Source organism: Notothenia rossii, assembly GCF_949606895.1.
Source record: "Notothenia rossii genome assembly, chromosome: 4".
In the NCBI taxonomy this organism is placed as follows: domain Eukaryota; kingdom Metazoa; phylum Chordata; class Actinopteri; order Perciformes; family Nototheniidae; genus Notothenia; species Notothenia rossii.
Window position 1 is genome coordinate 4,181,313 of NC_136902.1, and position 24,136 is coordinate 4,205,448.

Here is a 24,136-nt window from a genome sequence, read left to right on the forward strand (position 1 = left end):
AAAGCTATCGCTGGGCTATAAAGGAACTACAGCACGGTCACATGACTTCACGTCACCACCGCTAAACTAAAGGCAGCTAATGTTGGGCTATAAAGGAACTACAGAATGGTCACATGACTTCACGTCACCACCGCTAAGCTAAAGGCGGCTAATGTTGGGCTAGCTTGTGTTAACCACAGACCTTATTTAAGGCTAACAACCCGAAACACATTCAGAAAATCATTGACTTCAAGACAAGGGGACAGGAAGAAGCACATTTTCCGGTTACTGTTTTAAGGGGGAAAAAATGTAGATACTGATTTAAACTCATATTAACAGGCTTGTTTGTCAGCATTATGTGGATAGCATTCCCGTTTCACAACAGAGACACTTGAGCAATGTGTGAGCGGAGGATGAAAAGCATTCACCACGTCTAGCACATTTAACCCCACCGGCTGCCACACAGCAGCCACTAACGAGCTCCACCCTTCCACCAAATCACAATTAAGCATTAATTAAACTACTGTAAGCGATCCGGCTGCATGTGAGGAATGTGTAAACAGCTTCAACTGCAACTGAGGAGTCTCATTCAAGCAATCAAGAGGAAAAATATAAAATGTCCCACCTCACCACAATTGGCAGACTGTAACCGCTGTTTTATGTGGGGTTGAGAAATTAGGGGTGATGCAGAGTGCTGGAACTTGCTGATGTGACATTATCCATGCCTAATGCGCTTTATGATGAGGTTACAGAGGGAGGTTGTGAGAGGGCAAATTCCTCCAAACATTATCCCCCCCCTACCCCTCCTTCGTTCCACATTTAATTGTCTTTCACCCAGCTGCAAAAAGCTGATGTCACTTGAACACCATTATAACCGCTTTAAGCTAAAAAGAGGGTGGGAAATCACGTTTGTTCAGCCGGCTGCGTCACCACCTGCAGTCATAAACCGTGGAGAGGGCAAATGGTGGAAGAAGGGAAACAAGTTGCAGCCTACATACCTCAGAGACAGAGAAGTCAAACGTGCACAAATATGCTGTTTACTCTGTACTATCAACACCTGATTAAACACTGAAGTGGTTCCATATCAGTGAAGAGATGCAGAGACCTGACCTTCACTGCACTCAGTCACACAGGAGAAATGACTAAATACAACAAACATGGCTACAGTAACCGTTGGAATAAACTCCTTCAGACAGAGTATATCCTCTGAAGGGGCTCTAACAATATTACTCAGAGAAAAGTCAGTTAAGTAATGGAAAAAGTCACAAAACAACAAACAAATCAGGTTTATTGAGTATGTAGTGTCTCTACTTTAAAGAGTCCTCTCCTGCTGATGTTCAGGTGTATATCAGTTTGTAGTGTCTCTACTTTAAAGAGTCCTCTCCTGCTGATGTTCAGGTGTATATCAGTATGTAGTGTCTCTACTTTAAAGAGTCCTCTCCTGCTGATGTTCAGGTGTATTTCAGTATGTAGTGTCTCTACTTTAAAGAGTCCTCTCCTGCTGATGTTCAGGTGTATTTCAGTATGTAGTGTCTCTACTTTAAAGAGTCCTCTCCTGCTGATGTTCAGGTGTATATCAGGATGTAGTGTCTCTACTTTAAAGAGTCCTCTCCTGCTGATGTTCAGGTGTATATCAGTATGTAGTGTCTCTACTTTAAAGAGTCCTCTCCTGCTGATGTTCAGGTGTATATCAGTATGTAGTGTCTCTAGTTTAAAGAGTCCTCTCCTGCTGATGTTCAGTTGTATATCAGTATGTAGTGTCTCTACTTTAAAGAGTCCTCTCCTGCTGATGTTCAGGTGTTTATCAGTATGTAGTGTCTCTACTTTAAAGAGTCCTCTCCAGCTGATGTTCAGGTGCATATCAGTATGTAGTGTCTCTACTTTAAAGAGTCCTCTGATGCTGATGTTCAGGTGTATATCAGTATGTAGTGTCTCTACTTTAAAGAGTCCTCTCCTGCTGATGTTCAGGTGTATATCAGTATGTAGTGTCTCTACTTTAAAGAGTCCTCTCCTGCTGATGTTCAGCTGTATATCAGTATGTAGTGTCTCTACTTTAAAGAGTCTTCTCCTGCTGATGTTCAGGTGTATATCAGTATGTAGTGTCTCTACTTTAAAGAGTCCTCTCCTGTTGATGTTCAGGTGTATATCAGTATGTAGTGTCTCTACTTTAAAGAGTCTTCTCCTGCTGATGTTCAGGTGTATATCAGTATGTAGTGTCTCTACTTTAAAGAGTCCTCTCCTGCTGATGTTCAGGTGTATATCAGTATGTAGTGTCTCTACTTTAAAGAGTCCTCTCCTGCTGATGTTCAGCTGTATATCAGTATGTAGTGTCTCTACTTTAAAGAGTCCTCTCCTGCTGATGTTCAGGTGTATATCAGTATGTAGTGTCTCTACTTTAAAGAGTCCTCTCATGCTGATGTTCAGGTGTATATCAGTATGTAGTGTCTCTACTTTAAAGAGTCCTCTCCTGCTGATGTTCAGGTGTAGATCAGTATGTAGTGTCTCTACTTTAAAGAGTCCTCTCATGCTGATGTTCAGGTGTATATCAGTATGTAGTGTCTCTACTTTAAAGAGTCCTCTCCTGCTGATGTTCAGGTGTAGATCAGTATGTAGTGTCTCTACATGTCTCCATGCTTTAATGTTCAAAAAGCTCTTTATTTCTCTCATACTGCCTGTGTTGCAGCACCTCTTTTCACCCTCTGTCTGAAACCAGAGCCAAGTCTGCTCTGATTGGTTAGCTGGCCGGCTCTGTTGTGATTGGTCAACCGCTTAGAGATGTCCCGCCCCTTAGCCTATCACTGTGTTAGACCTCTAGCCAATAGAAGCGCGAGTAGACTTGCATGTTGAGCAACTTGGAATGAAAATGTTTTTGTACACAATGTAAATTATTTATAGTATTGGTTTTTCATTGGGAACTATGAAATGTAGATAAGAAATAATGTTCTTATTCAAATGGACATTTATGTGTAATCTTTATCTCTTCTCAAACACTTCTGCTTCTTGGTTGGATGCTGTCACTTCTACAAAAATGGATCTGGGGTATTGAATTTTGACTTCCTGGAAATGAAGTGTTATTAATATGAATTGCTACAGGGTGGTTGTTGTTGTTGTTGTTGTTGTTGTTGGAATATTCAACAACAACAGAAATCACACAATAAGAGATAACTGATTTGTTGCATAGGATAAAAGTCCATCAGTAACAATATCTAGCTTTTTTAAATATAGATTTGTTTTGACATTGTGAATCCATTCAGTACTTCATAAGATCTATTCTCACTTAATCCATATCCCTCCCCCACCCCTCGGTGAAACCACTGACATATTGTGGAAACATCTCTCTGCAGAATCCCCTCATCATCATAATGAAGTGATACCTGGATCAATGGGGAGTGGACGATTCAGTTGACATGTTGAACAAATTAATGAGTAATTGCATGATGTCATTCTGAAGCAATATTGACTTTTCAGAGTGAGATCAGCTGAGAGCACGGAGAGGATGACGGACGACGGCTCGCAGACCACATGGAGCCGGTCAGAGCCAAGGCCAGACAGAAGCTAGACACACACACACACACACACACACACACACACACACACACACACACACACACACACACACACACACACACACACACACACACACACACACACACACACACACACACACACACACACACACACACACACACACACACACACACACACACACACACACACACACACACACACACACACACACACACACACACACACACACACACACACACACACTCCTGGAGATGATGAGAGTAGCAGTGCATGCTGGGATGGCGTGTGCAGACTTCCGAGAGTCTCCACCTTTATATTTAACGATCACATGGTGCTGTGAGAAGCAGATAGAAGAATCTGTGTCTTGCATTTTTCAACCTGCAAATAAATTCCACAAATCTGGGAATGACATTTACTCAAGGATAATACTTTAAAATTGTGCTTTACTGTATATGAGTATTTCCATTTAATTCAACTTTGTACTTTTACTCATTACTACATCTTAAAGAGGCCCTATTCTGCTTTTTGTTGTGTTCCCTTTCCTGTAGTGCGTTCTATAGGTTTTGGTGCATGTAAACGGTCTGCAAAGCTTTAAATCAATATTCAAAATAAACACAGTTAGGTATTTTTTTCCAAATGTGTGCTGCCCTACTTTCAATACCCGTCCTGTCCAGTGTCCAAATGTGGTTATTTTGATTATTTGGTGGTCCTCCAACCTCTCAACAAATGTTATAGGCTATGCAAAATCCAAAATGTAGAAGAAGAAGAAGAAGAAGAAACCACAGGGAATTACAAAACACTTATTAAAGTGGCCAGATAATTAAAAAGCAAAGATATTTCATACAACGCTGGTCTTTGTCAGGGCATAATTATCCCTTTAATGGCTTTTTAATGATTTATCCACAACAAAAAAGTTCCATGTGGTTACTTGTTCTTACATTTTGAAATGCCTGCATCCCCTTCCAGGTTATTCCCTGTTTTTCAAATGCATCCGACACATCCTCCATGCCTGGTTCAGTCTGCAAAGCCACCAGTTATCTTTCTTTTCTAGAATATATTAAATACACTTTCTAAGTTTTGCATCAGCAGGAAAATGCACGTCCACAAAATCATTTTCCTCTGAAGGATAAGAGTGTTGGGCGACAGGTGGGCTGCAAATCAGAAGAGCTGCAGCCAAACAATGCTGTTTATCGTCACTCGGGGGGAAATGAGCCAGTATCCAACTTACAGTTTCAACAAGAAAATTTGACGGTACTGTGCAGCTGCTGGACGTCACCAAGAACACGAAACAGCAAACCACAATATCCTTTAGAGCTTCGACTAACTACCGTTTTTATTATGAATTAAATAATTTGGTTTTCTTAAAAGTCCAAGTCAATTTCTATAAGGTTTGAAAGATGTTCACTTTAAAACAAAGAAAAATAAACACATTTCCTAATTTCAGACGCTGGAAACAGCATTTTCGGACATTTTTGCAATAAAAGCTCCTTTAAAACGAACAGAAAAGTTAGCGATTCTGTCCGTTCACTCAGCGATTACCTGAACCCATATATCCTCTCATCCCTCACCCCTCTGTGGCTGTATTACATTGTTATTATGAAGTCTTGATTTGTGTTACGGCCCGTCCACACTACAGCTTCAAAAACGGTTTCCAACGCGTCTGCCCATTCACTTTGAATGGGGTGACGTCACCAGGGCCGGCCCTGACCAATTTGCCGCCCTAGGCAAGATTTTAGCTGGCGCCCCCCCCCCCCCCCAAAATGCAGACACTCACTATGATTTGCGTATGTATGCACGGTTGTGGCATCACCAAAACAGAAAGTTTTTTTTTTTTAAATTGTTGGCGCCCCCCATTGATTGATGCGCCCTTAGCATTCGCCTATACTGCCTATGCCAAGGGCCGGCCCTGGACGTCACGTTGCCTCGCTTTTTAGCCGAACTGAATTGTGGGTAGCAGAGCGGAGCTTTCCTGGCGTTTCAGGCTGCAAAAGTTGAGCAATGTTCAACTTTTGAAGCTTCTGAAGCTTTCGGTGGAAGCGTCAGCCAATCAAATCATATGCCAGTACAAGCTCTAGCCAATCAAATCGCTGCTTGTGTGTCAGGGGCGGGAGATTCATGCGATTGCTTGTTGGTCGAGCTTCAGACACGCCCCCCGGCAAGCTTCAACGCACGCCGCCGTGTGGACGGGCCGTTAATGTGTGGAAACCAGCAGCTGCCCTGAATGAAACCTCCAAGCATGCATGACGAGGGAAACATTTAAAACATCAACATGAGTTGTAGTGGAGTTAAGTAACGAACACTAAGTAGCGTGTTACTGTAATCAGATTACATTTGGCAGTAATGCAGTTACACGTTACTGTAAAAAAAAGCAGCAATTACATTACAGTTACTAAGAACAAAGTCATGTGGTTGCTTACTTTAAGGTCTTCAACTATCTGCATTACGGGAGGACAGAAAAATAAATCAAACGTCCCTTTTCTGTTGCGCTCAGTGTTATGATGGAAACTGAGCTAAAGAAAACATGATGTTCAAACCAAGAGCAGGAACAGAGGTCTGTGTTCAGGATTATTAGATTAAGGGATGTGTGCTGATCTGGGTTTAATAAGGTTTAACATATTGTTATTTGTCATTTGATTTATGGCAGTAGTGCAAAAGTAATGTAACTAGTCGTGTAACTTATTACTTTCAGCGGTGAGCAATATTGTAAAGTAAGGTATGACTTTTTCTGAAGTAACTAGTGATGTGTATTACATTACTTTTTTTAGAGTAACTACCTCAACACTGCTACTTCATACCAAACTGTTCTCACCCCCCAAAATACACCCTGTGTGCCCCCCTCCCCCCCTTTACCAGTGGTCCTGCAGGAGTTTAACAGCGGCTGCTTCACACCTCTAAATAATGCCCAGCTCACCGGGGGGTCTCTCTCACCTCCACAGAGAGGCTGTTGTATTAAACATGTTCGGGGGGGGCAGCTGTTGAAACACTCCGTCTGTGCCCCCCCCCACAACCCAAACACACACACACACAAACACACACTCAGACACAGTAGGGAGCAGAAGTGGCGTCTCATTTCTTTGCTGCAATTAACAAACTTCATTCTGTATCTTTGTTTAGATTGTGGGTTCTTTAGATACTCTATTGATATACAATATATATTATACAGTTGACATGTATATACTTATTCTATTTTAACTCTTAATTGTTTTAATGTATTTTTAGTTTTCTAAGATAGTTTTAAAAATACTTCTATTTTTGTTTATTCTCTACATCAAAATGGCTCCAACTATATTTATATATGAAATATTTCACACCAAAACTAATTCCTTGTATGTGTATCATAATTCCTGTATTAGTGGCACATAGCAGGCATGCACTAATATATAGTAAGCTATAAATACAGAGAAGAATAGCACACATTAGAATAAAATTAAAACATAAGAACAAAACCATGGCTTACAACGAGTAGCAGCAATTTAAGGTGTTGAGGCATGATAAATGCTTTAACCCCCGGGGGAACAAAGCAATAAACGTGCTTCTGGTTCAGGAGATGTGATGCTGATTTGAATTTGGGACGATGAGCTCATTGCTATTTAAAGCAGAGCCGTTATCAGGTTACCATGTGAATCACTTTGTGCCCCGGGGTTAAAACAGACCTGCAGTCAGAGATTAAATCTGACGTCTGAGTCACAACGACCCCGACCGATGACTCACTCAGACGTCCTCTGGGCTTTTTCCTACGTGACACCGGGGTCTTTAAACGCCCCGTCAGCCTCCACTCTGACATATTTTTCCACACACACACACACACACACACACACACACACACACACACACACACACACACACACACACACACACACACACACACACACACACACACACACACACACACACACACACACACACACACACACACACACACACACACACACACACACACACACACACACACACACACACACACACACACACACACACACACACACACACACACACACACACACACACACACACACACACACACATTTAAAGCCCCCTTTCACCAGCAGACCGGAGCAAAAGCTAGACGTTATGTTTGAGACCTTTACAGACACTGGCCTGATTATCATAGGTGAGCACAGAGAAAATCCTCAGAAGGCCAGTAAAATAAAAAAAGAAGTGAGTCATAGTGCTAAAATGGAAAACAGTAAACAGTTTCACAAAGAGCCTCATTGTCTGCGCCCTTAAAGACCTGCAGAGAAAAAGCTTGGCAGCTAACATATACACCCTTGATTTAAAACCAGGCAACACTGACTGGACACAGAGAAAACACACACAGCTTTTAGTGGCCAAAAGAGACCTGAGTCCAAAGTCAATATTGCTCTAACCCTGTGAGAGAGGGTAAACTTTAGGAGAGTGACCTACATGGACAGAGTGACCCCGCCAAGTGTTGTCATTGCCAAAAAATCCTTAATTCACAGACACTGAAACACAAGCAGAGACTGGAACACATCAGCAGCACACACACATCCTTTACTCAAGTAGAAGTACAGATACTGGTGTTTAAAAATACTCTGGTGAAAGTAGAAGTACTGACTAAACTTCTTTACTCAAGTCAAAGTAAAGAGGCTTTGAAATGTACTTCAGTAAAAAGTACCCATAACTAGCAGTTGTTTTAAAGAGTACCTGACCTCCCTTTATATTAATAGAACAATAATGTCATTGTTAGCTAATGAATGTTTCCATGCTGAACAACGGCAACATGACAACGTTTCCATTGGTCCCTCTTCTTTAGAGAAGACCAGGAAATGATGGATACACGGATCGTGTTCAAATCAATAGGCACGCAATGACTCTAAATAATAATGATCACGCCACCAAACACACATTCAGACTAAAGGAACCAGCCTGTTTGGAGAATGAGAGAAGTAGAAAGTACAGGTATCTGTGTTCAACATGTAAGAAGTAGAAAGTACAGGTATTTGAGTTCAACATGTAAGAAGTAGAAAGTTCAGGTATTTGTGTTCAACATGTGAGAAGTAGAAAGTACAGGTATTTGTGTTCAACATGTAAGAAGTAGAAATTACAGGTATTTGTGTTCAACATGTAAGAAGTAGAAAGTACAGGTATTTGAGTTCAACATGTAAGAAGTAGAAAGTTCAGGTATTTGTGTTCAACATGTAAGAAGTAGAAAGTACAGGTATCTGTGTTCAACATGTAAGAAGTAGAAAGTACAGGTATTTGTGTTCAACATGTAAGAAGTAGAAAGTACAGGTATTTGTGTTCAACATGTAAGAAGTAGAAAGTACAGGTATTTGTGTTCAAAATGTAAGAAGTCAAAGTAAAAAGCCGTCAGAAAATAAGTAGTGGAGTAAAGTACTGATATTAGAAAAATGTACTTAAGTACAGGAACAAAGTATTTGTACTCCACTACTTCCCACCTCTGGTCACCACACTTTCTATAAAAAAAAGTATTTAAAATCTATGTTTCAAGGTCCAGCATTCACCATGTCTGCAGATTCCCTTCACTGCAGGCCGGGCGTGTTATTATTTACAGCCTCGACCTTTCGCCCCCTCTATCTGAAGGATGATCCTCCCCTATCGCCGCCAGGCACCGAGAGAGCACTCAGTTGAAAGATATTTGGGTGGGATATCTTCCTGGACTCACAGAGATTATGTGAGGTGCTCTTTGGGTAACTTTGGCTTGATTTTATGTCCTAATATGCGCAATCTGTGTGTGTGAAGACAAGCGTTACACCGCAGAGTGATGGTGGGCAAAAGCTACATGCTAAACACACATCGCTAGCAAAGCAGCGTGTGTGGACAAGACAAGCTTTAATACCCCATAGATGGAATAAAAATAACTAATCAACTCAAAGATGAGGGACCCACACTCAATTACATCTGGGACTATTGTTAAATGTGATTAAAGCGAGGCGTTACATACATTATTGGACAGTTTTCTGACAACGTTAGCTAGCTAGAAAGTAGTGTTTAGATCAATTGTCCCATAGCCAGCCCAACACGATTTTTAACTGAAGGAAATTATTTTTAAAACACTTAACCAAACTATAAATCTTTGTCTGCAAAAAGCTAAATGTAGTGCAATATCTCTTTCTGTGATGTAGAGGAGTATAAGTATGAAGAAGCAAGGAAATTATAAGTATGAGTAGCTTGAAATTGTACCTAAGTACAGTGAGTAAATGTACTTTGGACCACACACACTTATATACATATATGGTGATCTCTTCCTGTGTGTCTCTGACAGAGTGTGTCCTCAGGCGTTCTTCCATGGTGGCCGTCTGTCCAAACTTAATTTCATTACGTCGAGCCGAGGGGCATGACAGAGACACATTTATAAACGTATTTTCAAGTTGATGGTCAAACTGGGAGAAAGTGAAGCTTTGTGTTCATGTTGCTGTCAGAAGGGTTTATGGGAGAAGAATCCCTGCCTTGTCTCAACTTCTGCCATCCATCGTTTATTTTAAAGAGGGCATATGAAGTTCATCTTCAGGTTCATATCAGTATGTAGTGTCTCTACTTTAAAGAGTCCTCTCCTGCTGATGTTCAGGTGTATATCAGTATGTAGTGTCTCTACTTTAAAGAGTCCTCTCCTGCTGATGTTCAGGTGTATATCAGTATGTAGTGTCTCTACTTTAAAGAGTCCTCTCCTGCTGATGGTCAGGTGTATATCAGTATGTAGTGTCTCTACTTTAAAGAGTCCTCTCCTGCTGATATTCAGGTGTATATCAGTTTGTAGTGTCTCTACTTTAAAGAGTCCTCTCTTGCTGATATTCAGGTGTATATCAGTATGTAGTGTCTCTACTTTAAAGAGTCCTCTCCTGCTGATATTCAGGTGTATATCAGTATGTAGTGTCTCTACTTTAAAGAGTCCTCTCCTGTTGATGTCCAGGTGTATATCAGTACGTAGTGTCTCTACTTTAAAGAGTCCTCTCCTGCTGATGTTCAGGTGTATATCAGTATGTAGTGTCTCTACTTTAAAGAGTCCTCTCCTGCTGATGTTCAGGTGTATATCAGTATGTAGTGTCTCTACTTTAAAGAGTCCTCTCCTGTTGATGTTCAGGTGTATATCAGTATGTAGTGTATCTACTTTAAAGAGTCCTCTCCTGCTGATGTTCAGGTGTATATCAGTATGTAGTGTATCTACTTTAAAGAGTCCTCTCCTGCTGATTTTCAGGTGTATATCAGTATGTAGTGTCTCTACAGAACACACTACAGGAAAGGGAAAGCCTAAAAAGCAGAACATTGCCTCTTTAAAGTGATGAATAACATGTTTTGTGGGAAGAGTAGCTCATCCTTTCCTTTCAACCCTAACCTGAACACACCCCTGACTTTGGGTGATGACGGTGATTCGATGGAAAAAAAAGAGATAGCATATCACTGATATGTTCTCCCTGAATGAAAGTTTCCAGATGCGTGTGGCTTGAAGATAAAGCGATGAGTCATGTTCCTAAATATCTCCTGCTTATTGTTGTTTGACTTCTAAGTCCATGTCATGTACATGGAAATTACCAGAGGTGGAATTAGAGTAGCAATTCCTGCATTCAGTGTAGGAGAGGACTCTTTAAAGTAGAGAAACTACATACTGATATATACCTGAACATCAGCAGGAGAGGACTCTTTAAAGTAGAGACACTACATACTGATATACACCTGAACATCAGCAGGAGAGGACTCTTTAAAGTAGAGACACTACATACTGATATACACCTGAACATCAGCAGGAGAGGACTCTTTAAAGTAGAGACACTACATACTGATATACACCTGAACATCAGCAGGAGAGGACTCTTTAAAGTAGAGACACTACATACTGATATACACCTGAACATCAGCAGGAGAGAGCCCCTTTTAGTAAAATAGTGTCTAAATATAGATACAGAAAACTGTAGTGGAGTAAAGAAATCCATATTCGCTTCCAAAATGTATTGGCGTAGAAGAATAAAGTAACATAAAATGGATACAAGTACTACAAACTCATACTGAAGTACAGTACTTGAGTAAATGTAATTAATTGCGTTACACCACTGTGAATTACAGGGCAGTGAGACGAGGCTTCAACATCATTCCTGTTCCGCACATTATCTCACCGTCTCCCCCCAGGAGCGGAGAGAAATTCAGATTAAGTCATCAGAAGGATGACGTGAGCTCAGCGTGTCTCACAGTTAGTGAGCCGAGGAGAAGATGATGATGAGACGGGGTGGGGGTGGGGGGGGGGGGGGAGGCTAGACAGTGGTGGAGGTGGGGGGGGAGAATTAAAAATCCCTGCAGAGTGACATCATCAGCAGAGGAGGAAGTGAGGAAGAAGACGGGTTCATGAATCCATAAATCATCTGTGGAATCACTTTCCAGAGAACAAACGGACCTCTGCATCACTCTCAGATTTTTAAGAAGCCTCAAGACCCTCCTGTTCCGCACCGCGTTTTACTGACTGGTCTTTATTTTATTTATTAAATTATTAATCTTGTATGCTCTTCACTTTTTTTTAGGTTACCATATTTTATTCAATATGCTCCGTAGATAGCATTGTGAAGCCCCTTGAGGTGACGTTGTTTTTAAAGTGTGCTATATAAATTAAATGTATTATCATTATAATAAATCATCCCTCCGTCCTGAATTGAATCCCCTGCTTCCCAGGAATGGTGTATTAAAGAGACAGGGTCAGGGGGAGATGTAAGGGGGGTGGGGGAGTGGGGAGGAGAAACAGGGAAACCAGAGCTGCTTCTCGGCACAAAGCCCTCTCTGAAATCCCAGCATGCTTGCTGGTGTAGCTCTGCAGACACAGACTCAGCCAGGAAGTCTGAGGGAAAGAAAACCCTTTTTTCCTGACGAGTATTACACAGAGCTGGAGCCCATCCTCTGCAGTGGGGGAGAGTAACTAAGTACATGCATTTTTAGTTAAATACATCCTGGGGCAAATATTGTACTTTTTACTCCAGTAGATGTATTTAACACTCAGAGCTTTGTACATATAAAAACATGTGACATGCTGACGATGCAGTACTGTATAATACACACATTAGTTTAAGTATTTACATGTGGTGCACATTGACAAAATACAATATGGAATTGCTCTTGCAAGTATGAAAACAAGATAATATTAAAAACCCGTACAATGTAATGTGAAAAGATCCAGGGGTCACTTTTGCCTATATATATTTGGCTTATGATTATTGTGTATTTCATATTGTTCTGAAATGGACCATCGTGCAGATTGAGTACTTTTACTTTTTGTACCTTAAATATATTTTTAAATCACGACTTTTACGTGTAGTGGAGTATTTTAAGACCATAGTATTTGTACCTTGACTTAAGTAAAGGAGTACTTCTTACAACACTGATCCTCTGCATTTCTGCATGTGTAGCAGAAATGCAGCTTTCTTTCCTCTGATAGAAACTCTCAGAAATGTTATTTCCTCCTCACAGAGTATTAGACCTCACCACAGGCATGTATGCATCAGTTTAAATTGCTTAAAAAATGCCAGAAATCTCAGAGGGAGGAATGCGAGACAATCAGAGCAGCTGGGTGTCACAGAGAGACTGCAGCTAAGAGGCTTTTCAGGTTAAAAGGTCAGAAATAAATGTCATTTGGTAGGGCTACAAGATCAGGATGTAAAGAAGGGATCAAAAAGGTCTGGGGGTTTAATGATGAGATAGCCACTCTTTTATATTAACGTAGGAGTTGCACAATGCAATTTCCTGAATTAATTGAATTACAGAGAGCTGTGTGCAGACAGAGATCATAGCATTGGCACAAAAGCTGATTAAACAAGTCTCCCACACATGATTCCCTTTTGTAGAAACTTTAAAACAGGGGAAAATGTTTGGCAAACACATTGGAAAGTTTGCGCACAAAACATATGGTGTTCACTTTCTTCTAAATGTTTCAGCGTGTGGAGGAACTTGTTGCTTAAAAAGTTACATTTTGAATATAAAAAGTGTGTTTTAAAGAGACTCACCTGGCAGAATCAGCCAAATAAAAGTCCACAGAGTATCCGAAGTAGCTCCCATTTGGTCCGGTGTACACAGCCGGGTTCTCCACATCCAGGTTGAACGCCTCCCCAGGCCGGGAAACAGAGAGCAGAAGCCCGCAGAAAGAGAGCAGGCAGCGGGCGAGCATGGCTCCAGTCCCCGGCGTCTTTACGCGGAACCGCTCCAAGCGCATTTTCTTAAATAATTAATCCACTAAAGTTGGGTTTGAAGACGGGGAACGTTTCCAAGTGTTGAGTCCACAGATGAAGCGAGAAAACAGAGGTGTATTTGGGGCTAAAAGTGCATCCCTGTGACTCTTCGCTTGGTGTCTAAACGCTCCTCTGCGCGTCCTCAACGATCTGCGGGAAACCTCCTCTCTCTCCTCCTCAGCTGAAGGGAGTTCCCACAGAGGAGGAGGAGTCTGTGGTTCCCTAAAAAAAAAGAGGAGGACACTTCTAATCCATTGACTTGTCTCTGAGAACATGTTTACTTTGTGGTTTAAAATGTGGTCACTTTTCAGTTTAGAGACTTTCTTATCCGGAGGATTATTAACCAGAGGAACAATGCACCCAAATCCTGCTTTCGATTTTATCTCGCTGTTATTTTATGTGGCTGCAGCTGCTGTTAAAGTCAATGAAGGATAATCCTGCAGCTCTTTATCTCTGCAGGTTGTCACTGAAATGCAGGATTTATGCGCTCTTTTAATGCAATATATATACTTTTAACAAAGCATCTTATTTTTATCCTGGTTTCGTAACAGAATCAAAATACGTCATTTATCATAATTTATCAACGAGGACATATGGTTTTGTGACAGTTGCTGAATGAAATACATAGAAAATAAATATAAAAATTGATTAAAACATATGTATAAAAACACAAGAAGGTAAGTTAAAGTATGAGTGTGCTTAATACAAATGAAGAAATCTTCTTTTAAGTCAAATAAACTACTGTGGTGGAACATTACGGGACAGAATTCACTGTGTTATAGAGAGTGTGTTGCGCCACGGACCTGTTAGCGAGCGCACCTGTGGTTTGTTATCATTCTAGCTTGAGTAACATGTAATGAAGTTGTTCCTACCTTTCTTTAAACTAATGGAAAATAAAGTGTGGAGTTCCATACTCGACACGCTGCCTCCGACACCCATTCATCAGCTCTACACTACATACAATCAAAGATGGTGTTAAAGACATAAGAAGGTAATTAAGAATGTGCAGTAAAACTTAAGATATGTATTTAAACACAAGAAGTTAGTAAAAATTCCAATGAAAAGATAAAATAAAATACAAATGTTTATATGACCATATTAAAGAAATAATGTGCGATACAAGATTTACAAAAATTAAGATATTTATTCAAGCATAAGAAGTTAAAGTTATTTAAGACGGATAAAATACAAATATTTATATAATCAACCAATTTGTATCACATGTGTGCTTGCTACTTTATTTAATATGTTAGCCTACTTAATTTATTTCCCCAATGTTCCCTCCGTGAGACAAAAAGCAGATTCTGATTAGATTTATTCTGTTTTGATATTTTCTCTCCAGCTTCTTCCCAAGAACCAAAACCAGGAATATAATCAGCCACTGGTTTTCCCAAATAAACATTTCCCATAATAAACCCAAGGCTTATTTTCACAGCTCACACACCCTTGCTCACTAAATGTGTGATGCACATGTATTTCTGTCTAATTACAGCGTGGATCTGATTCGGGCAACTCGTGTGGGAAGAGTTCTCGTGGAGGGCGAACGACTCATCTCTGAAATGAGACCTTTAATAAAGATCTGAATTAGGCCCTGTTGGTTTTGCTGATTCTCCTGAAGCCTCTGGGATGAACCAGGGGCCAAAAGTGGACGCGGCAACATGAACTCTGCTCGTATTTATATCTGAAGTCTGATGGGGGTAATCCATAGAAAGAGAGGGGGGGGGGGGGGGGGGGTCACAGCTGTTGGGGGCACTTGATGGTTCAGAGCTCTAATCCTGAAAGGGGTCTCACTCCTCACTCTGTTTTTAGGTCCTGAGCAGAATTCAAGGCGTGGTTGAGAGAAAGACGGATTATATTGGGATTCCAGACTTTCCCTCCGAAGTCACGTCTTGGTTTTTTAGAAAAGCCCATCATGTGCTGGAGTGTCACCTGAAACCATGTGACTGAATATATGTTATTGAGAAAGAGACAGGAGCTTCTGAGATCCACGTGGTTTAGATAGAGAGAGAGAGAGAGAGAGAGAGAAAGATAAATAGATAGATAGATAGAGAGATAGATAGATGGATGGATGGATGGATGGATAGATAGATCGGTAGGTAGGTAGGTAGATAGATAGACAGATAGATCGATCGATCGATGGATAGATAGATAGATAGGTCGGTCGGTGGATGGATGGATGGATGTAGGTAGGTAGGTAGGTAGGTAGGTAGGTAGGTAGGTAGGTAGCCCACACAGCCCCACCTAGTGTCAGCAGAAAGTATTAAAAAAAATTAATTAAAAAAAATTAATTAAAAAAAAAATATATATATTTTTTTAAGATCATGTTTAATCATCTGATTCGTCTGTACATTGCTGTTTTAGTCTGTGTTCTTCTAATTAGTGTCTACAGTGTGTGCCTATTGAGCTGTTTAGAGCTATGTGGGACAAAACCCTCTCACTGTCTAAGTCAATGGTGACTGTAAAAACTACACTGCGCATGCTCAGAGTATTTTTCAGTTTAATGTGTTTGGCAAAAAAATAATGACCATATAGGGGCAGTGAGCATGGAGGTATAATAAGAACTGGCACTAAAGGCACTGAGCTGCCATACCATACCTGTACCATACCCACCATACGTCATCTCACATCATTCAGAGCTGATTGGCTGTAAGTACGTGTGCCGCGAAAAGTGTAGTGTGTGAAGCATAGGTGTGAAGAGAGAAGAGGAGACGAGAGAGTTGCAGTGACGCGTCCTAAAACCCGGAAGTAAGCTGAGCATTGTTTCCCTCACGGTGTCCCTCGACAAAAAAGCAATGAAATTTCTCCATAGGATTTTAGAAAATAGCTCAAAATAAGATCTGTGGGAAACGTACCCGTTAGATAAATGCACGTTTTGTTCAGCCGGATAATATCCACATGTCTATCCTACTTTTATCATTTTCGAATCATAAAAAAACTACAAGAAGATAAGGAGGACTTTTACAAAAAAGTAATAGCGATGTTTTTCCAGAAGGATAGGCAAATGGACTTCATCTTCAAGTCAAGGTAAGACAACCATTTTATTGAAAATGGGATCTTACTAAGAGAGAACATTTCAATATTTAAATGATTTGTTGAACTGTCTGTTTAAAATGAATCGAAGCATCAGACTAAAAAAGATTTTGAAAATAATATATTTTGATTTAGGTCAAAATATGAAATGAAGACACTAGAAATAAACAGTCTGAAATCGAAATAAAATTGCATTATTAGTTGCAACAGCGTATGTTATTCGCAGAGAGGTGACTTCATACAGACAGAGGTTTATGTCACAATTCCTGCACAGCCTTTTTTTACCAAGAGTAACGGCACTTCAGAGGACCTAAAGGCACAGGCTCATAGGGAGTTGACATATCACAAATATACTAACTAGACTATTCAAGACTTTACAAACTAAAAAGTAGATTCTCAAATGTAACCAGTGAGTTGAAAGGATAGCTGTGATGTTGAGACTTCTATAATGAACACATTATCTAAATAGATGACAGGTCGACTTACCTTTGTAACTCTACAGAAAAAGTCACCCACACCACTTTGATGTTGGTTTCTTGATAGCCAGAAAACCCATGACCTATGATGTTAGTTATGGGTGAAAATACTGCTATCAGCCTTTAGCCATTGTCTTCTGGCTGATTGAATGCCACAGCTCTCCTGTAATCTCTCCACACACAGTCGTCCGTTTGGCATCGTAAAGGAACAGTATTTGCTGTAAGATAAGGAGAAATATTCCTTTTAAGTGTTCCTGTAGTATTTTAACCTTCTGTAAAGTGTGTGTTGTGTTCAGCATATTTTCTGTGTGAAGCGGGGTCTGAGTAATCGGTTCTGTCTACAACCGAACAGTATTTTCCGTCTCCCTCCAACTATGATTTCCGTTAAAAAAGGGTGTGTGTTTTAAAAAATCTTTTATTCCAATGCCTCTGCTTTGACATCATCATTTGGCTGCTATGGAAACAGATCTGAAGCAAAACACTTAAAGAACCTTTAACAAACGCTCCACAGCCGGACAACTCTTTAAATTTAGACCTGTCACATTGACACTTCTGCAAGGCCATGCACATATACACGTACACACGCACACACAGACACGCACGCACGCACGCACGCACACGCACGTACATGAACTTTCCTCTTTCTTGCAGCTGAGCATATGTTTTCCGATATAGCCAGTCTATTATAAATAGCACTAGCAGAAGGCCACTTAGTGCCATTATCTTCACGGTTATACGGAGATATGAAAGTGTGAGCTCTGCTTTTCATTTGCTTCACATTTAGGTATGAGGCTGTTAAACAGAAGTGGATACACTAGAAAGGAAATGTCGTCATTTGTCAGCTGTCTTCAAAGTAATAGAGGAACTCAGGCAGGCAGTTCTCTTTGCGTCTCAAAATAGCCTCGTACTGTTTCACGCTGCTAAGTCTTCACGCTATAAGCTAAGCTAATGTCCTCCTTGTCCCAGTTTAATATTCAACAGACAATCTCTGCCTTAAAACCTTTTACAAAATGTTGAAGCACTACTTTAACCGTTACTCTTAGAGAATTTATGCTTTCATACTTGATATATTTAAGTGTACTTTGAAAGGTATGGTGCGTTCAAACCAAACACAACATTTTTTGCTCACCCTGATTACATGTAAAGTTATTGCAAAGACACGGATATAAGAACAATCGCCTCGGGTGACTGTGAATGACGCAGCCTCGCTTCATTACAGAAATCCGTGTGACACGAATCAGTGAAACCACCAATCAGCAGTGAGAATCTCTAACGGTTGTCACTGATATTGTGGGATCAGAAAACCAAAAGAAATCGTCAGCTGTTGAGGAGCCCTACGATACGTCATAATCATTCAGAAACTGGACAAAAATGAGTGTTTATAAATGTTCAAACCACACTGTCTAAGCATGGAATTTAAAATCACTGGTTTGTTGATGTCTTTATGACGTTATCGTGGTTTCACTTTCATGGAAACGGTTGAAAGTTCCTGGCGTTAACGATCGGTCAGTCACATTTGGCTTCTTTTGTATTTTTTATTTTGAATGTTTGAATCAAGCCCCCCCTAAAAGGAGCGATCCAGGAGACTGTAGTTGAACTGATCTGAGGAAGGCTGACGTTGGTTTGCAAACAACCAAAATGAGTTTAATGCACGACTGAACGTTTTGCTCCTGCTGACACAGGTCGAATTAAAAGGAGTTTCATTTTGACAGGAATCAGTAGTGAAACACTGTGAAGATTGGTGTCCACAGGTGGTGAACAATGTAGTGATGGACTCCTGGTTGTCATTAGATGTAGCTTTTAAAACAAGCCTTAAAAAGTAAATAAGTTTCTACGCCAAAACATCAAGCTACTCCTTTGAACATTCAATATAAACATTGTTCGTGACTCTTATCAAGAAGACAATCACTTCATCTATCGTCCACTTTTAAATCCTAATTCCCAGATCCTTATCTCACTTTTCTTTGTGGCACAAGCAGTGATTCTCGGGGGGGGTCGGACACCCTGATAGCAGCCATTAGCCAACTGTTAGTGTTTTAAGTCTCAGAACAAACACAGTTTTACCACTCAGGAACAGACGGCAAATAACGACCACAACAGGCAGCCTGATAGTCTGCACACACACCGGTCAGCAGGAGGATTTCCCTCTGTTTGTTCCTGAGTGCATTCATCCAGGGATTAGTACCACAACGTTTGGGAAAGGAAACCAACAATTGTTTGAAATGTAGTGATAAGGTCATTATGGTTTGATGAACATGACTGGCTTTACCTAAAGATTCATGGACTGCAAAACCTTTCGTGAAAGGAACAATATTTATGGACACATGCAAAGATTAGATTTTATAAAAACTTTTTACGTTTATAAAGGTCCTTCCGATTTTCGGCGTCGATAGATGTCTCGCTGTCAATGAGCGTCCTGTCGCCCTACTCAGATTGGTGTGTCCCGCCCCGTCGTGTCTTTTCGGCCGTGTCGACACCTTCCGCCGCCGATTCGGCTGTCTGTAAAAGGCCGTCGGCTAAAGAAATCACTCTGATTGGCTGTTCAGCTTAGCGAATCAGTGCATGAGAAGCGAAACGGAAGTGAGGAACCCAAACAAACGATTAAGAAGGCAAATCTGATATTTCATTTAACTCCAGGTCTCGACACAGGCTTGGGAAAGCCCCATGAGCTTCTCGCTGTAGAGTGAAAATGGAACGCACATGCTTAGCGAATCAGTGCATGAGAAGCGAAACGGAAGTGAAGAAGGCACACACAGACGGCTATTATTTTTCATTTTCCAGTACCGAAACAGTCTGTGATGGACGAGAGTGAAAATGGAACTGGTCTGTCTTCCGGTTGCCTCTTTTGAATGACGAATGCACACTACCGCCGCCTGCTGGTAAGAAGAGTTATTGACACTCACGCATGCGCAGTTCGTACGTGCTACTTGGCCGTCGGCTGAAGTCTTTGCGGTGTGTTCCAGTGCGACTGTTGGCCAAGACGCAGGAGACGTAAGGCGACACAACAGTCGGGTCCGTCTTTGGTGTCAGTTTGGTGTGGGCCTTAAGTTTTGTGTATTTCTAAAGAAATTCTTTACTTAAAAACCCCTTCAGTTAATGAAAAATGCATCATGTATCAGAACTATTTAGTATAGTAGAATGAATTTATTTGTGCTTATTTTATGTGTTGGTTTTTGTCTTCTGTATGCACCAGATCCTAGGACTTTATTGAGAAATATCTGAAAGCATTGTCATTTTTTTTATTTCTCCAAAAAGTTTTTCCAGGTATTATGGAAACCGATTAAGGCCACATGTAAAAATATATATATATATATCTGACCAAAAGTTTTGTTTTTGTTTTGTTCAGATATTAAATTAAGAATTATAAGAAAAATATAATTCAATACAATCATTTAATCTTGGAATTCTGACTTTTTATTGACGAATACAAAATGTACAATTTGGTCAAATCTCCAGCCGTACCTTTCGGATTTGTTCGATTTCATTTATTTAACTTCGGTAAAAAGTCTCGTAGAGCGGGAAGGCAATGATGGATAAGAAAAAGTGGAACAGAAGGCGATAGTGTCGTGGAAATCCTATAGTAAGTCTTTGAGAAGAATGAGCTACTGTGAGTTTTAAACCTGCTCCTGAACTAAACTTTTCAAACACACTGAGCCAACTTTCCTGCCGTCTCTTTTTAACTGTAGAAATGCCGTGATACACATCTAACAGGCAGGAAATTCCTCCAATGTAAAAGCCTTCCTGTTTCCTACTCTTGGCTCCTTCGTTACACACACACACTAACACACACTCTGCTCTGTAACATTCCCCATGTCCAGGGAGGAAAAGGGAGGTGAGTCGCGCTCTCTGGATGACAGATTTGTCACGAAGGGGTTTGGATGTCCAGAGAGTTCGGACTCTCTTTTGTTTTCAACACAAGCTCTTAGCAACGAGGAGTGAATCACGAGATTGTTTTAGACGGAAGAATCACCCCGGAGGCTCCTTACAAGGCAGCATCACCCCCCTGTCCTCCGCCCTTCTGCATTATTGTTTCCTCTGGCAAGCTTTAACTGTCAATCCAGACAAATTGAGACAACGTGTGTGGGGAGAGAGAGGATCCAAACACTGTCCATTGTTTAGTGGGCTTGTTAAAACAGCCACACAACGCATGAAAATGAGCAGTTGTGTTTTTATGTACATCTGCTAATCAGTCCGAGGGAGCAAGGCAGTAAAATAGCAGCAGGCTGTGAGATGCTGGGGGGGAAAGACCCTGCTACCAGCCTCCGCTTGCATGCAATAACACACACTGACCCCCCCTCCCCATTCACAGCCAGCTTAATGCAGAGTTTATTCTCTGTCACTGAACAAGATGGCAAAAGTACACAAATCCTGTACTCAAGTAGAAGTACAGATACTGGTGTTTATAAATACTCTGGTGGAAGTAGAAGTACTGACTAAACTTCTTTCCTCAAGTCAAAGGAAAGAGGCTTTGAAATGTACTTCAGTAAAAAGTACCCATAACTAGCAGCTGTTTTAAAGAGTACCTGACCTCCCTTTGTATTAATAGAACAATAATGTCATTGTTAGCTAATGAGTGTTTCCATGGTGACCAACGGCAACATGACAACGTTTCCATTGGTCCCTCTTCTTTAGAGAAGACCAGGAAATGATGGATACACGGATCGTGTTCAAATCAATAGGCACGCAATGACTCTAAATAATAATGATCACGCCACAAAACACACATTCAGACTAAAGGAACCAGCCTGTTTGGAAAATGAGAGAAGTAGAAAGTACAGGTATTTGTGTTCAACATGTGAGAAGTAGAAAGTACAGGTATTTGGGTTCAACATGTAAGAAGTAGAAAGTACAGGTATTTGTGTTCAACATGTAAGAAGTAGAAAGTACAGGTATTTGTGTTCAACATGTAAGAAGTAGAAAGTACAGGTATTTGTGTTCAACATGTGAGAAGTAGAAAGTACAGGTATTTGTGTTCAACATGTAAGAAGTAGAAAGTACAGGTATTTGTGTTCAACATGTAAGAAGTAGAAAGTACAGGTATTTGTGTTCAACATGTAAGAAGTAGAAAGTACAAGTATTTGAGTTCAACATGTAAGAAGTAGAAAGTTCAGGTATTTGTGTTCAACATGTAAGAAGTAGAAAGTTCAGGTATTTGTGTTCAAAATGTAAGAAATCAAAGTAAAAAGTCGTCAGAAAAAGAAGTAGTGGAGTTAAGTACTGATACCAGATAAATGTACTTAAGTACAGTAACAAAGTATTTGTACTCCACTACGTCCCACCTCCTGCAATAACACACACTGATTTACAGCCAGCTTCATGCAGAGTTTAGTCTCTGTCACTGAACTTGTTTGCTTGAAAACAGGACTCTTTAAGAGGCGGTGTTAAACGCTTGACATCTTTTAACGGGAGGTCACTGAAGCAGAGTGAACCTCAGCCATTTTCACACATGCACTACAACCCTAAAGTTATTATATGACGTTATCCGGGGGAGATGTGTGTGAGAAGGCAATAGCATCTAGCATAGAGGCTGTGTAATGTCCGATCGAGCCCAGGTGTGAAAAGAGACGCTCATTGTCCAGAGAATTCACAGCGAGCAAGTGGTGATGTTTTCATTGCCACTGGAGTGAAACCAAAAGAAAAGATACATCCAGAAGAAAAATAACAAGAAATCCTCAAACAAACTTAAAGAATGGCACGAGACTCAGTTATTATGAGCAAATTAAAAGCCGGTTTTGATAATCAGAGCTACTACAGTGGGGAAATAGTCAGTTATACGTAAAGTTCTTTTTACAAAAGAAAGCACATGAAGAATAGAGTTGGATAGAAGTGAAGGACAAGAGCCTCAGAGCTGTTACTGTAATGTTGTTACTTACTGTCCACCACTTTCTATTTAGAGATTTTAAAGCGTGTTTCCAGTAACTCAGGACAGACAATCTCCTGTTGTGTGCTACATGTGTACAGGGAGGCTGTGGCTCAGTGGATAGAGTGCTGGACTTCGAAGTTCGAGTCCCACTGCAGTCAGTATGTCGTTGTGTCCCTGGGCAAGACACTTCACCCCAATTTGCTCATGTGGGGATTGTCCACAGTACTGAATGTATGTAAGTTGCTTTGGATAAAAGTGTCTAACAAATGACATGTAATGTAACATGTGTGGAAGAAACTCAGCACATGGAACAAGATGCAAACATTAGACTCAGCTACAAAACAAAAGCCACAGGATGGGCTAAACAAAACCCTCTAAAATACCAGAATCAACAGTGAAACAGAAAACTGAGCCAGATCAGAGCAGGCAATATTTGCAGGTTATCATGAAAAAACTCAATAAACCTTAACCCCACACACAAATAACTTAAAACGTAACAATAAACAAAGTTTCATAAGTTTCACCATAATATGGTAATGTTGGTTTGGCCACAACAATCCTGGTGGGAAAATCCGAAATTCCCCAAAGTCCCCAGAAAAGGACAAATAAATATGAGATTTCTTTTTTTTTAAATCAACATATACTTCTAAAAGGAGGTGGGCTTATAATAAAATCCTCCTAAACACCAGAACCAACAGGGAAACATGATCCGGTCAGACGGAGCAGGATCACAGCAGGCAGTATCTGCACGTTATCATAATGAAAGAATAACAAAGAAACTGTTGAGTTGTGGAAACTTGTGAACAGGAATGTTTGACATTGAATGAGACGTGTGTTGCATTCAGGGCCCGTGTTCAGGGTTTTATTTGGATGGCTTATTGCCGCAAAATTCTGACTTTAGTCTCAAAATTCTGACTTTAGTCTCAAAATTCTGACTTTAGTCTCGAAATTCTGACTTTTTTTAGCAAAATTCTGACTTTTTTGAGCAGAATTATGACTTTAGTCTCGAAATTCTGACTTTTTTTTAGCAAAATTCTGACTTTTTTGTGCGGAATTCTGACTTTTTTGAGCAGAATTAT

The 24,136-nt window shown here is 40.5% G+C and overlaps 1 protein-coding gene and 1 long non-coding RNA gene across 2 annotated transcripts in view; one reads left to right on the top strand and one right to left on the bottom strand.

The window, feature by feature from the left end:
- itga5 (integrin, alpha 5 (fibronectin receptor, alpha polypeptide)) overlaps window positions 1-13,848 on the bottom strand; it is a 76,325-nt gene extending 62,477 nt beyond the window's left edge. The window contains exon 1 of the mRNA XM_079674792.1: window positions 13,467-13,848. Within this exon, the coding sequence (XP_079530918.1) occupies window positions 13,467-13,672 (206 nt within the window). The 5' untranslated portion in view covers window positions 13,673-13,848. The remainder of the gene's footprint in view (window positions 1-13,466) is intronic.
- Window positions 1-24,136, top strand: part of LOC307035473 — a 296,952-nt gene that overhangs the window by 113,304 nt on the left and 159,512 nt on the right. The window lies entirely within an intron of this gene.